The sequence below is a fragment of the Falco biarmicus genome, chromosome 6 (genome assembly GCF_023638135.1).
Source record: "Falco biarmicus isolate bFalBia1 chromosome 6, bFalBia1.pri, whole genome shotgun sequence".
Classification (NCBI taxonomy): Eukaryota; Metazoa; Chordata; class Aves; order Falconiformes; family Falconidae; genus Falco; species Falco biarmicus.
In genome coordinates, this window is record NC_079293.1 from 57,286,186 (window position 1) to 57,299,686 (window position 13,501).

Here is a 13,501-nt window from a genome sequence, read left to right on the forward strand (position 1 = left end):
TTTGCTGCTGACAGAAGTACACTTACCCAACGGGCAATCTAGGTAAGCTGGATGTTCTTGCTCAATGCTTGGTTCATCATGGGTTTTTGGGGTTTTTTTACCATGACATAGGATTCCTGTATCTGTGGTTATCTGTTCCGGAAATGAAGATGTGCTGTATATTTTATAGCATTTTAATTTCCTTTTTTCTTTCCATTCTGCTCCACGGTGCATTTCTCTTAGCTATGCTGTACAAGTTGAAAATTACTTAATGCATGGCGTTACAGAAAACCACATAATGCCATGTGGCTGTGGCTTAGCTAAAATTGACGGAGAAGATGTCTCCTACTGAAGGTAATGGTTTAAATATGAGAATTGCCCATTACTACTTTTTGCTAGCTTGATTTGGGGAGTGCATTTGCCGCTCTGCTGATTGGCTATTAAGCTCTCACCAGCCTTACTTTTAACTAATTTTAGTACTTTAATAATTTTAGTACTTCACAGCTGCAGTCAGCCAGCAGGAGCCAAAAGCAGCACCACGGGTGTTTAGCTAAAGAGGTCTGCCTACTTTGGTCAAGAACCTCCAAGAATAATCACTGAAAAGTAGTTGTAGACTATTTGGGCAGAAAATAACGAAATGATGTATCTAACAAGTCAAATTCTTGTATTTTGCTTCTTGCTTTCTTCAACAGCAGATACCCTCACATGAAGTAAAATGTGTGCACACAGCAGAAGTGTTCTTACTGAAAGCTTTTGCAGCACGAAGTCAGACTTTGATGAGAGTCACTGTGTGTGCTAACTCGAAACAGAGAAATAAGACAGCTGGCAAATAACAAAAAAAAACCCCATTCCATCCTGTTTCCTTTAAGTCCATGCTCCTTATGGAACTGGAAGATGACAGTAAAAATCTGTGAGCAAGAGCATCCATTCCTAGCTGAGAAAGAAGGAAATCTTCTTTATTCCATCCTAATCTCCTCTGCATTTTTCTGTGTTGACTGATCTCATCTGTGGGCAGAGGAAACAAACTGGAGGGCTGGCACAGCTTTGCCCAAGAGTAGAGCTATCAGCCATCATTACAGTTTAAATCTTACCATTTTTATAAATCGGCCCTTTTAATTCCCTTCAAATGATTGTTTGCTACAGCAACTTTTGTCTGAAGATGTGTACTACCTATGTATCAGCTACTGTCCCTTTCTATTCAGGAATACATATACTAAGAATTGGAGTATAAGCTTTATTTTAAAGATTGAGTCCATAAATCAACTAATGCTGTTTTTCAAATTGAGAAATTATACAACTGCTATACACAGAAAAGACAAGCTGTGCTTTTCAAGATCTGGCTTCTAACCTTCTTTAATACACAGAAGTCAGTTTATGGAAGATTGCTAATACAAGCACAAAACTACCTTTTCTAGGCTGCGACTAGTTTTCCTGTGAAGAACAGAGGAACAGCAATGCAGTCCTTAACATCAGCGTTCTTTGTTATAGGGTCAAGTTTGATAACTTCCTTACACTCTTTTATTTCAGCATTTCTGAAAATAAGGCTGTGTGTGGTACTTCTGCCTGCTGTAACACTGAAGTGCGTTGATCAGCTCTTCAGATGAGAAGTGACCGTTAAAGCTTGTGCGAGTGTGACGCCTGAAACTCATGATTTTTCAGTAGAAAGACATATTTCTACAGTGTTGGTTTTGAGAGACAGCCAGTCAGGGATGCAAGAACATCAAGATACCACCCAGAGCCAGTCCTCCCTTTTGGCAAACACGGGAAGCTGCTTCATGATAGTTTTCTTTAAAGTTCCTCCAGTGAAGGTCAATTAAACTGGAGACTTATCTGAGATGATTACTGATAAAATGTAGTTTTATTAAATTATAAATTCCGTAACAAAAACGAGACAGATCAAGAAAGACCTCAAAAACAAAACTACAAGGACTAGATGGCAAAGCCAGTGAAAATGCCATGAAGAGTGTATATAGGTAAGGATTTGCAACAAAAGTTAACAGCATTTTTACATTTCCATTGAAGGAAGGTAAATGATTGCTCTTGTCTAGTAAAAACACATTTTAATTCCAAACTCACATCTATTTCCTCACATTAAATGAAGCATCCTGCTCACACCCAACATCTTGCCTGCTCCCACATTGCTTTAGTGTTCTTTTCATACATCAATCCATGCAGAAAGTAGTAAGACACTTAATGCAACAGTCAGATAATGAAGACAATTCAAGTTGTACAGTAGATATACATTGGCCAAAAAGGGATTGAGTATCTCCAAGGGGAAAATGCTACAAAATAAACACAAGACGTTTCCAAGAAAACTGGGCATTGCTAAGCAGCTTTCAAACCACTAACAGGACAACCCAGTTTCCTACAGTTAGAGTCTTCCAGCTGAGACATGTTAAGAGACTTAAGTTAAACAGGCCAAATCTGTTTCTCCCCTTCACCCCACCCTCCCACCAAACACACTGCTAGGTTTAAGTGCAATGCCAATGTGGACAGAAAATTTACAGATACAGGACTGAGTTTTTAATCACATGGCTCTAGATTTACACTTCAGTGACTGTGCACTGTCCATCTGGCCTTCTAGATCTTACACTTGTGTTTACCACCCCACCACCTCCCACTGGTCTATCTGCTCCTGACTGGCTTGCATTTGCGTTCAAGTGTCTCTGCTGGACAGAGGTTGGGCGTTGCTGAATGTGGGCAGACACATCCTCGCTATCGCTGCTGGCATCTGATTCGGTCTCCTCAACAGAGGTGTCGGGGGCTGGCACCCTACCAGAAGATGATGATTCATGGTCTTCTTCTCCCTCTCCCCTATGACTCCTTTCAGCCATACTGTCTCCATTTATTTGCAAGTGGGCAAAAGAGTTCTCTAGAGAATTACTTGCATCAGGCGATGGCGTTGAAGGACTCACCAGCTGACCATCTAGTGACGGCAGGGGCCTAGCAGAAATGGATGCTAGAGGCTGCAGAGCTGCAGCCCCCAGAGTCGGTGTGCTGTCTGCACCATCAGCAGAGCTCTCTCTTGCCAGGTTGACAGTGTTAGCATCACAATCCAACCTCAGCCCAGCCACTCCCTTCTTTGGTATATCTATTATGTCCCGTTTTATTTTTCTGCGGCGTCCATGCTCGTTTCTCCTATACTGAACCATATTTTCAAGATCTGCTACGTATAAAAACCCAGCAATTAGCATTTCAGTGCTCTTTTTACCCTTGGAAAAGGCATCTTCCAGCTCTCTGCTGGTACGTTCATCATACTGCCACCAACCATTTCTACCTTCATAGTACCAAGCATATTCTCCATTGCCTCTGCTTGCCGCTTTGAGTTCTTCTGGTGACAATAAGGTTGGCTTGTCAAGAAAATCCTCTGGAATCTCCTGCCGGCAGAGTGCACATCGTTTCCCAAGCCAAGAAGCTCCCTTCACGCAGAGATAGCAGAAAACATGTTTACAAGGCAGACTTACTGGATGGACACATGTTTGCAGGCAGATAGCACATTCGGGGACTGTCAGGGAAGGTGCTGCATTAGCACACGACTCATTTGTCTTCCGATTTGTGGGAAGCATGTTGATCGAATGATCTATTTCACCACAGCCAGCCATCCTGCAAAGGATCAAAGACAGATTTAAATCAGCTTATTGTGTAATCTAAACTGGCACCTTGCATCACTTTTGACCTCCACATCCACAGAATGAGACTCTTACCTTAAGGTAAGTTATCATTTATGAAGCTCAACTCAAAGAAACTGACAGGTTAACATTCCGTTTCCTGAGCTGACAGACTAAATAGGGTACTGGGAGAATTTATTTTGCTAATGACCAATCTTCATCTGTTTAATTTTCAGCCCATTATCATGCCAAGTCAGAAAGCAAATTTTGGAATTTCCTCTATTCTTTGTCTAAAGTAGTGTTGATTAATGAACCTCCAGCCAGCCAGTTACTTCAGAGCCTCCTCAGGAAATTTAAAGAAGCTATAGTTCTTTCCTCAAGAGGTGATACAGCTGCAAACACTGAACTTAAAACACTCTCTCTTCACACTACTGGTGGTAACTCGTTTGATTAAGGGACTGCCTAAACAGTACCTCAGTCTAGGCTTCCACAGAAGAAATATGCCTGGCAGCAGCACCTGGGTGAAGTATTTTTCCACTGTTTCTTAGTCCCCATACACCATGGTATACCATCCCTCCAACTGGGCTCAGAACAACCACAGGAATGCAGAAAGAACCAGATTTGAGAACTGAGGCAAAAGCATCAAGTGAACTGCCTGATGTAGCCGTGTGCATCTCAAAAGGAATCGCTGCAGCACAGCATAAGGAGCAGTGTATCACAGAAGACACACAACTGATTTGCTTAGTTTGTGAAGTCATTGCCTTTACCTTTTCTGGCCATATCTTATTTCTGTCATTAAAGATGGTTTTGTAACCAACTGTAAGAGAACAGGGAATGTAAAACTGTGTCACTTTGGTGTTGTGTAGGATTTCAGTAGCTGAAAATTCTAGTCTAAATTTGCAAATGCCTTCTCAACTACATTTTTGCCATGGCAATCTTTTCACAGTCTGTTTCATGGTAGTTTTCTTTTCATGTTTTTATTTATTAGAAATCAAAACCAAACACCAGATACCAAATGAGGGTGAAGAATGGGATTTGGGGTATGGGGCTTAAAGAGGTGCCTTTTTTCATTTAAATCCCCAAGGAACTTGGAGGCTTCGGCAAAATACCCTTTCAGTGAAAGTAGTTTTTGTTGTACAAGCACCTAGGAACAGTTTGTGCAGAACTGTAACACGTGCATGTGGGCCAAAAGGGACCGTTAGAGGTCATGTAGTCCAGTCTCCTCCACATGACAGTGCCACCAATACTATCAGCTGTGGCTCTGTCTAGCTGAGGTTTGTTTTGAAGCGTGCAAGGATGGAGATACCACAGCCTCCTTGGATGGCCTGTTCTAGTGTTGCACACATTTCTAGCAGAATGTGTTACCTTAAGAGAAAACGCCAAGGGTTACTGTGAAAGCCTCCACTGCTTTAAACATCTTATGAATACATTGCTGGGATTGACAAAAAAAAATATTTATGCTTCAGTATCTGTATTTATCTTTAGAATAATGTATTAAGTGCTGTTTACTTAAAAATTTATTTCTGTATGCTGTCTGTTCCCTTCTATCACTACAATTTCCTCCTGAAAGACCAATGCCTCTAATCCTTTTTTATCAAATCATTCTTGTAAAAGCTCTACTGCTCAAATATTTTTTCCTGAAGTAGCACATTAATTGTATCCACCTATGTTTCAGTTTCATATCTGAATTTCTTTCTCTGAGATTAAAGACAAATCTGCATACTAGCTCTTAAATCAGCATGCCAGATACAGACAGAGCATTACCTACCACTTGGTAAAAGTCTTTTCACTGTACAAACATCTATCTACAAGATCCATGCTAATAATGCTGGAATACGTTTCTTTCCTCGCATCTTTGAGGCTGTATTTTGCAACAGAATTTTACACCAAAACTAGGGGTTTATAATAAGAAACTTGCTAGAAAAAGAGGAGAAGAAAAGCTACTGAGATTTCAGAATACCTATGAATACAACCCAACCAGTATCTCACGACAGAAGAATTAGAAGAGAAATCCATGTATTGATTAATTTGCACTAACCACAGCTGAGGTAAAGGATCTGAATTTTCAAGTGCTCCTATAATGAGATACTACTGTGCAAAAAGGCACAGCAGCGGAGATGTTTACTTCCATGCTACAATTTTACAAAAAGCTGCTTCTCCCTGAATATACTTTTTTAAGGTTATCCTTTTCAGTGAAAAAAAAAAGGATTAAAACAACCTGTAGATAAGTAACTTCTATACAGTTAGTTGCGTATTGTAATTAAGATTTTGGAGGGGATTAAAATGCAACGCTGGGGTTAAGAACGCAATGCATTTTGACAAACCAAATTCTGATACCATAAACTAACTTATTCATAAGCTAAAAGCAGAGTGAACCTCCTCACCTGTTCACTGAAAGCACAAAAACGTTAACATTTGAACTATGCTCAATAGGTCACCCATTAATTTGGGGGTTCTTTGATTCCTTACTACAGTGAGACAATAAATGAAAGAAAGGAGTAAATGCCTTATCTTGAAATTCCTATGTGATTTTTAATGACTCGGATGAAAATGTTATGTGTAAAATGAATACAGCTGGAGGAGTAAACCCTTATCTCTAAGCTAGTGCTACACAGCAACATAAAACTCTTAAAAGATAAGCACAACTGCAGTTGCATGTGCTCAGAATGCAGGACAGTTATGCACTTGAAGATTCATATCAACTAAGGCAATGCTGTCTCACTTTTTGTTTCTAAAGGAAGATCCTAATTAATCCCTTTCTGTTTACCTTTTTAAGTATCGAATGTAGGTCATAGAGTTTGTTTATAAGCTGGTATGAGGATGTGTATGTAGACTTTTATTGAAGAGGTAATCCTTCAGAAAGGAGGAAAAACATCTAGGCCTATGTTCACTGTAACTTCATGGTATTAAGAACTAAAAACCAATCACAGAATATTTTTCCTCCAATTAGGAGTAATATTTTAGAACAAGGTTTAATCAAAATAAGCTGCATATTAGAACTGATATCAAAGAGTAAAGCTCTGGTTTCTTGGAGGGTTGGTTTCCCTTAAGTCAATTCTGGTAACAGGGAAAATTACATTATTGATTAGTGAGGCTAACAATTTATCAAACTCAAGGACAAGTTCTAAAAATAAATTTATTTGAAGTATTTAGATCTTCAATTCAGGTATAAATAAGGGAAAAATAAGCATCTGAATACTGCATTTTAACATAAATAAAGCCTAAAGCCAACTGAAAAGGTGCTAGTCCACAACCCTGCCAGATCCACGCTCTCTATTATCCTTTTGTGGATTTTCTTAATCTTTTAATATTAAAACATCTATTTAATTTGTAAGCTTAGGGTGCGCAGCCTAGAGCGCCTTCATCAACACATAAAATATGGAAGAGGTAAAGTATAAATCTATATGAAAAGACCCCAGGCATTCTATGACTCTACTGGAACAAAAAGTAATTCCCCACAAAACCATCTCAATCTCAAAGTGGAGTAATTTTTCAAACTCCAGGTCAAATTCTAACTGCAACTAAGCAGTCTTGTCAAGGGGTTGACAAGTATAAGCCCAGTAACAAAAAAGCAGCTTACTTTTTCTGAGTAATTTCTACTGAAGCATGCCACAAGACTAAAATGTCCTCTCTTCAGATGTCTCCAGCTAGGACGGCAGGTCCTCTTCCCCAAGGCTGGCTCATTCCTTACTTGTCCTGCCCAATGGTACACTACAGTGTTTCAGCTTCTCTGCAAGCTAATTGAAAGCAAATAATATCACCATTACAATTGCATACAGAGGTATGAGGAAGCAAAACACAATGCCATGGTCCCGTTACAGAAAACAAATTATTATTTCATTTACCTGATTGCAGGCTATCTTCAACAAAAATAGCATCAGAATTATTTTTTTCCAATTATCAATTTTGGCCCACAGTTTTGATGTCAATTATTTTGATGTCTTACTTAAGCAAATTATCTTTTTCTGAAGTATTGTAAAAGGCAATTTTCTTTAAGTGAATAGCTTATTTCCATAAAATGACCACGTACACAAAAAGAGAAACAAGACCAAACTTAAAAGCATGTTACGTTTATGCAAATCTAATCTCTAATAAATTACTCCTTATATTCAGAGAGTTTAAAAAGTCACAATGGCTTCCTAAAGCTGTTCATAAAATCATCAATATCATATAATTCCAAAGGACTATCTAGGCTTGTCATCTTGTCTCTTAACAGGGACTAGTATCAAATGCTTGAAGAGAAAACGGCATGCAAACAGGTGATTTCCCCTAGGTCCTTCATATTTCAAGCAGCCTGTAGCTCCGAGCCTTGCATCCTTGTCCTCTTTTTTAGAGATTACGTGCATTCATTTAATGAACGAACCTCAGAAGCGTTCAGCACTTTTATTTATAAATCTACGTATGTATGTCCTCATACTGGCTTATAACCAAACTCTATGACCTAGACTTGATATTTTACAAGGTAAACAAAAAAAGGAATAATTAGGATCTTCCTTTATTTCTTTATAAAGTGCTGAAAGGCTCTGAGGTTCATTCATGGAATGAATGCATGCGATCTTTGAAAAAGTGGACAAGGATGCAACCCAGCTTCCACACCTCTGAGGTAATATACCCCTCTTCAGGCCAACAGGTAACATCAGTCACAATACATTTTGCATATGTCATCAAGCAGAATCTAAGCTGTTTCACAAATACATCGCAATCACTAGAAACCAATTAAGTGTCTAACAAATACTTAAATAACTCTACCGTAGCGAAGTATGAATCTGCAATCTCAATGAGAAGGGGAACATCAAGATTTCACTGTCCCATTTTCACACCCTAAACATGAAGGTCTTGGCCTCAAAGGGCCACCCTTAGTTACAGGAAGTATTTGGGAATCCTCTGTAAAAAGACTTGATAAGCTACGGAGTTTATATCTTCCTTCTGGGCCGTAGGTTTCAAGATTCTTAAGCATTTTTAACTACAATTTCCAGCTGCTGCAAAACATTACATACAGGAATGATCTGAAGCCGACCCAAGAATGTAAGGTCTTGGATTTCAATTTGCTCAAGGAAAGAATCATTTCTGTATAAATACAGTGCAGAGCAGACGCGTAAGAGTAAAGTCAAGGAGCGGTATGTCCCTGAAAGAGCATGGAGCATTTCGTATCATAGTATTCTGTGCTATAGTCCTTCATCGAACGATTGAATATTTTTCATTACTAACATCAGAGTGAAATGTTCAGATGACTTCAGTATAAGACACATCACTCAAATGTGTTATTTTCTTTATAGCTGAGCTCCATGTAACGTTCCACGCAGCTATTTTTAGAAAGAGTTCCTAAGGAAAAATGCAAAAATTAACAAGCCTATCCACACCTTTTCTCCCCTCATCGTTCTAGCAGCTTCCCCTTTCTTCACACATCAATCTGAAACCAAGAGCTGCAATCACCATTAAAATTTTGGCTCTTCTAATCTACTCAGAAAAGATACTACGTTTGCTATGATCAAAGAGAAGGTTGCAACAAACTGGATGCTGTGGGTGTGGTGGTCAGTCCTTCATTTTAGGAGCTGGCTTTTCTGTTACTTCTGTAGGTATTACTTGAAGCCTTTTATCTACTACCTCTTGCAGTCTACTACTTCTCCCAATACACTATTAGAGGTAGCACATCATAAAATCAAAAGTTAGGTGGTGATGGGAGAAAAAAGTTGGGTCACTTCTGGCAGATTTCTTAGGAAATAAAAATGCATGCACATGTCCAAGGTATGTAATTATACCTAGAAGAATCCAATTAGGGCGTAATTATAGGATTATGGTAAGGCAACTTTCTAATTGCTGCACTGCTCTTAAGAAGAGCTAGTTCACAAACTGACTTCAGGTAACTTCTACATTTCATGACATTGTTATTTATTTAATAAGCCAGTTCTGAAAATTTTAGTAAATGGGCTAAAAGACACTTGTGGTTACACACACCCCCTTTCCTGGCCAATGACGCCTCCTTTAAAGCCAAGTGGGCAAGAGCTGTGTCCTATAGTTGGCAATTAATTGTCTATGCTAGAAAAGCATGTAGTATGAGGAGTTACGCTATCTACAACAACTTGCAAGTATCCCTTCATTGTGTACACTCACAATCCATGTATCCTATCATCACACACTGATTTTAAATCTTTCATTCAAGATGCAACAGATGAAAGACAATCCCACTGATTGGAAGAAAGCGTTGAAACTGGGCAACATCCCCTCCCAAATGGAGGCTCTGCCAGTATTTAACTGTTCTTTTTGTCCTTTTGAAAATCTCTCAGAATGCTTGCTGGGAGAAGTCACATCCGCTTCTTCCACGCAACCTGAAACTTTTGAAGTTGTGGACTTCCTACCAGACCTATCTCCCACAATGATTTCAGGTTCTTCTTAAGAAGAATGTCAAGCTTTTACTAGACCAAGATGGAATGAAACCATTTCTTGTCAGTTCCATCAAATGTGCCCACTGGATCCCAAGTAAACTATCTGACCCAACACAGCTTTTCCCACTTTCCTATTTCCTTACAAAAACAGCAACAGTAACAAAAATAATCCCAACAACGTAAATATGTAAGAAGCCAGCTCCTAAATGTTGATGAAGTGCTACCTACAGTCTTAAGAAATCTTCCAAGTAAAAGCTTAGCTTTTTAAAAACAAAAAAGAACAAACCACTGCTATATTCAGCTAACACCAGCTTCTAACCAAACCAGCCCAGTGTCTATTATTTGAGTCTTATCGCAAATGACAGATGTTCTCACAAATTCTGCAACTCTGTACAGACTACTCTAAAATAGCTATCACAAATTCATCATCATCACCCCCCCCCCCATAGAAAACTCAGAAGCTACAGTATTACTTCAAAAAGAGTAAATGCTCTTCTGCAATTAAATACTTGGATTTTTCCATCAAGCTCCCTAACTCGTAACTCAATTATTGGGGGGGCAGGAGGGGAAAAAGGACCCCAGAATTCTGCCCTTCCCTACAAGTCACTATGAGCCAAACACTGTGGGAAGAAGGAAGGTGGCTGTTTGTTTTTTTTTAAACAGGAGGGGGGAATAAATCACTCTCCCGTCTGAAGATCTGCTACTGTCAATACACTATCAGCTCAAGGTACTGAGCCTATCAGTTATTTTTTACCCTGTCCCTGGGCACTGGAGAGCACTACAGATAAATAACCTCATTGTTTCCTGTTCTCATCTACTTTTCTGTATGCTTCTTAAACTCAGAATATCTTCAGGAAATACTGATTATGATGAGGCCTGTCATACCTTATCCTTTGCTATTACACATCAATAAAAAAACCCCAACCCTTATATGTACAATATGAACTGAATCACAGGGGAATAGTCAAGTGCAGAACAGAACAGTCAACCATTTCAGTACTGAACTGCTACATATTTATTCAAAATGAGGTGGTTTTCCTATGCTACAATTGAAGCACTGAATTTGCATTTCAAGCATATAGCCTATTTCAATTTATTTAACAGCGCAAAATACTAGTTTCTCACTGAAATATAATGCTATTGTGTGGAAAATTAATTAGAAACCAGTTCATCTTAAAGTGATCAATGCTTTAGAAACAAAGGAAGTACAGGAACATTTCTTCAGATATATATAGACTTGATTAATATGTGGTGCGGGGGTGGGCATCAACTTCAACAAAACGATTCTCCCCCACTAATTCCAGGAATCTACTATTCAACAGCCTTTAAAAATACTGCAGTTCCAGCTCTCTAAATAAATGGCAATTCAATTACATCTACTTGATGCAATATTTTTTGAAGGAAACAAGAACAACAGAACTTTTTCTTTCACTCATACATATTCTGTATTATAGCAATTTAAACAACTGGTATGTTGATTCACTTGGAAAGAAACTACAGTGGTAACCACACAAGACTATCAAGTAAGTTATTGCAAACATTCAATATTTAAGATTTACTCAGAATGACCAAATCGATGTTCAGATTTCACTGTGTCTTCAACACTACTACAAACTGTAATTTTTGGTAATGCATTTTTAGAGATGCTTTAGGAACTATTTTTAAGTACCCTGCTGTCCAGAGACAGCAGATACCAAAGCAGGAGGGCTGTATTTTTAGTGTTACAAATCTGATGAAAGCAGAACATCTCAGAACTCCACTCCCTACTTCTCCTTGTACTTCTTCAATGTACACTTGCACACTTCACCAGCATTATCAAAATCTACGGTATTTCAATTCGTATCACAGAAAAGTCATGCTAAGATTTAAATCCCCACGCTTTTATTTGGCTTTCACTATTTTACCACATTGATTCTCCCATCTGTATAAGAAAACGCGTATTTACTAAGTATTTTGTAATAATTTCTCAGTGGTGGCAACATGTATTGCACCACAAGCTGGACCTATTTTCATGTCCCATTTTAACATTCTGAAGGGATGCAACCCCAACACTTGAGCCGAGGCCATCAACCACAAAGAAAACAAAAGCCCTTCCATTGAAAAACACCAGTTACTTGGTTTTCCAGGCTTTGCGCTGGGCTCCGGCGCCTGTTCGTGCGACTCCCACCCCAGCCTCACGCAGCTCCTCACAGCGAGCGGGGCACGCCAGCCGCGGCAATGACATTTTGAAAGGCGAGTGACAACGGCCAGCGCACCATCATTTAAAGCGCTGCACATCGGTCTAAGAATTAAAGCGCTGAGCTCGGTCGGTCAGGGGATTCTGCCACGCGTGACGCCGCCGCAGCTAATGCTCCTGACCTATTTTAGTAACGAACAAAACGAAACCGGGGCCCCGGGGCCCCGGCCCGCAGCACGCACCGGCCGAGCGCGGGGAGCCGCCGAACCGCCCCCGGGCCGAACCGCCGGCCGCAGGCGGGCCCCGGCCCGGCGCAGGGGACCCGCGAGGCTCTACGGGCGGACCAGCAGGCTGGCCGCGGGGCCGGGGCCTGCTGGGTGCCCTGCCGCGCCGCGGGGCGGGGGCGGGGGCAGGGGCAGGCCCGCCGGCGGGGCACCGGGGGCGGCCGGCAGCGCCCTGCGCCGCCGCGGCCCCAGCGCCCGTCACGTGACCCCGCGGGCGGGGCGGGTGCTCCCCCCACCCCCCGCCAAAACAATACCGGGCCCGACTGCCCGCCGGGACGGCCGTCCCTCAGCGCCGCCGGGGAGCCGCGCCAGGCCCGCACCGCTCCGCCCCGCTCGCCGGCCTTTTGTTCAGGGCGCCCGCCCGCGCGGCGAGGCCTCGGCACCCGCCCCGGCTCGCCCGCCCGCTCCCCGCCGCGGGCAGCGCCGCCCCGGGCGGCCGCGGCGGAGGGGCGCTGCTGGAGCCGCCGTCGGTGGCGGCGGAGCCGCCGCCTCTCCCCATCCCCGCGGCGGCGCCAGGGCCGGGGCCGGGGCCGCGGCCTCCCGCCCGGTCGGTCGGTCAGGCACTTACCCGCCGGGCCGGCCGGCTCGCGCTGCTCAACTCGCCGCCGTCACCTGCCGCCTCCTCCGGCCCCGCCGCCGGGACAGCGGGACGCGCCGACGTCACGCGCGGGACTTGGGGGGGGCGGGGGGGCGGGCAACGCGCCACTGTGACGCGCCGGCCGGGGAGGGGCAGCGGGAGAGGGTGGGGCGACCTCACCGGCGCGGGGAGGGCCGCGCCCGCGCGTGTGTGACGCCACGGCGTGACGTCGCCTCGCCCGGTGCCGGCGGGGCGCGCCATGGCGGCGGGGTCTGCAGCGCCTGCGCCGCCCGGCTGCCGCTGGGCTAACGGCGGGCGGGGGGGCGCCGGGGGGCCTCGGCGGGCCTCGGCGCACGGCTGAGCGCGGCGGGAGGTGGGGGCGTCCGGCCCGGCCTTCCCGGGGCCCCTGCTCTGATAGAAGCCGCCGTGTGGCGCGTTGGCCCCGGCCGGACGCCCGGTGCCCGCCGAGGCCGCCCTGTCACCGCCCTCCCCGG

General features: G+C 43.1%; 1 protein-coding gene across 3 annotated transcripts; it reads right to left on the reverse strand.

The window, feature by feature from the left end:
- Positions 1 to 1,810: 1,810 nt before the first annotated feature.
- On the reverse strand, positions 1,811 to 13,159 carry RNF146 (ring finger protein 146). 3 transcript variants are annotated; one of them, XM_056342941.1, is made up of 3 exons: positions 12,999 to 13,157; positions 7,168 to 7,324; positions 1,811 to 3,582 (listed from the first exon to the last, which is right to left on the reverse strand). In XM_056342941.1, the coding sequence occupies exon 3, from the start codon at positions 3,579 to 3,581 to the stop codon at positions 2,523 to 2,525; it is 1,059 nt and encodes a 352-aa protein (XP_056198916.1). In that variant the 5' UTR covers position 3,582; positions 7,168 to 7,324; positions 12,999 to 13,157; the 3' UTR covers positions 1,811 to 2,522. The 3 variants fall into 3 exon arrangements, with proteins under 3 accessions (XP_056198916.1, XP_056198917.1, XP_056198919.1); XM_056342942.1 differs by lacking the exon at positions 12,999 to 13,157 and adding an exon at positions 12,085 to 12,485; XM_056342944.1 differs by lacking the exon at positions 7,168 to 7,324 and having other exon boundaries at positions 12,999 to 13,159.
- Between the last annotated feature and the right edge of the window lie 342 nt (positions 13,160 to 13,501).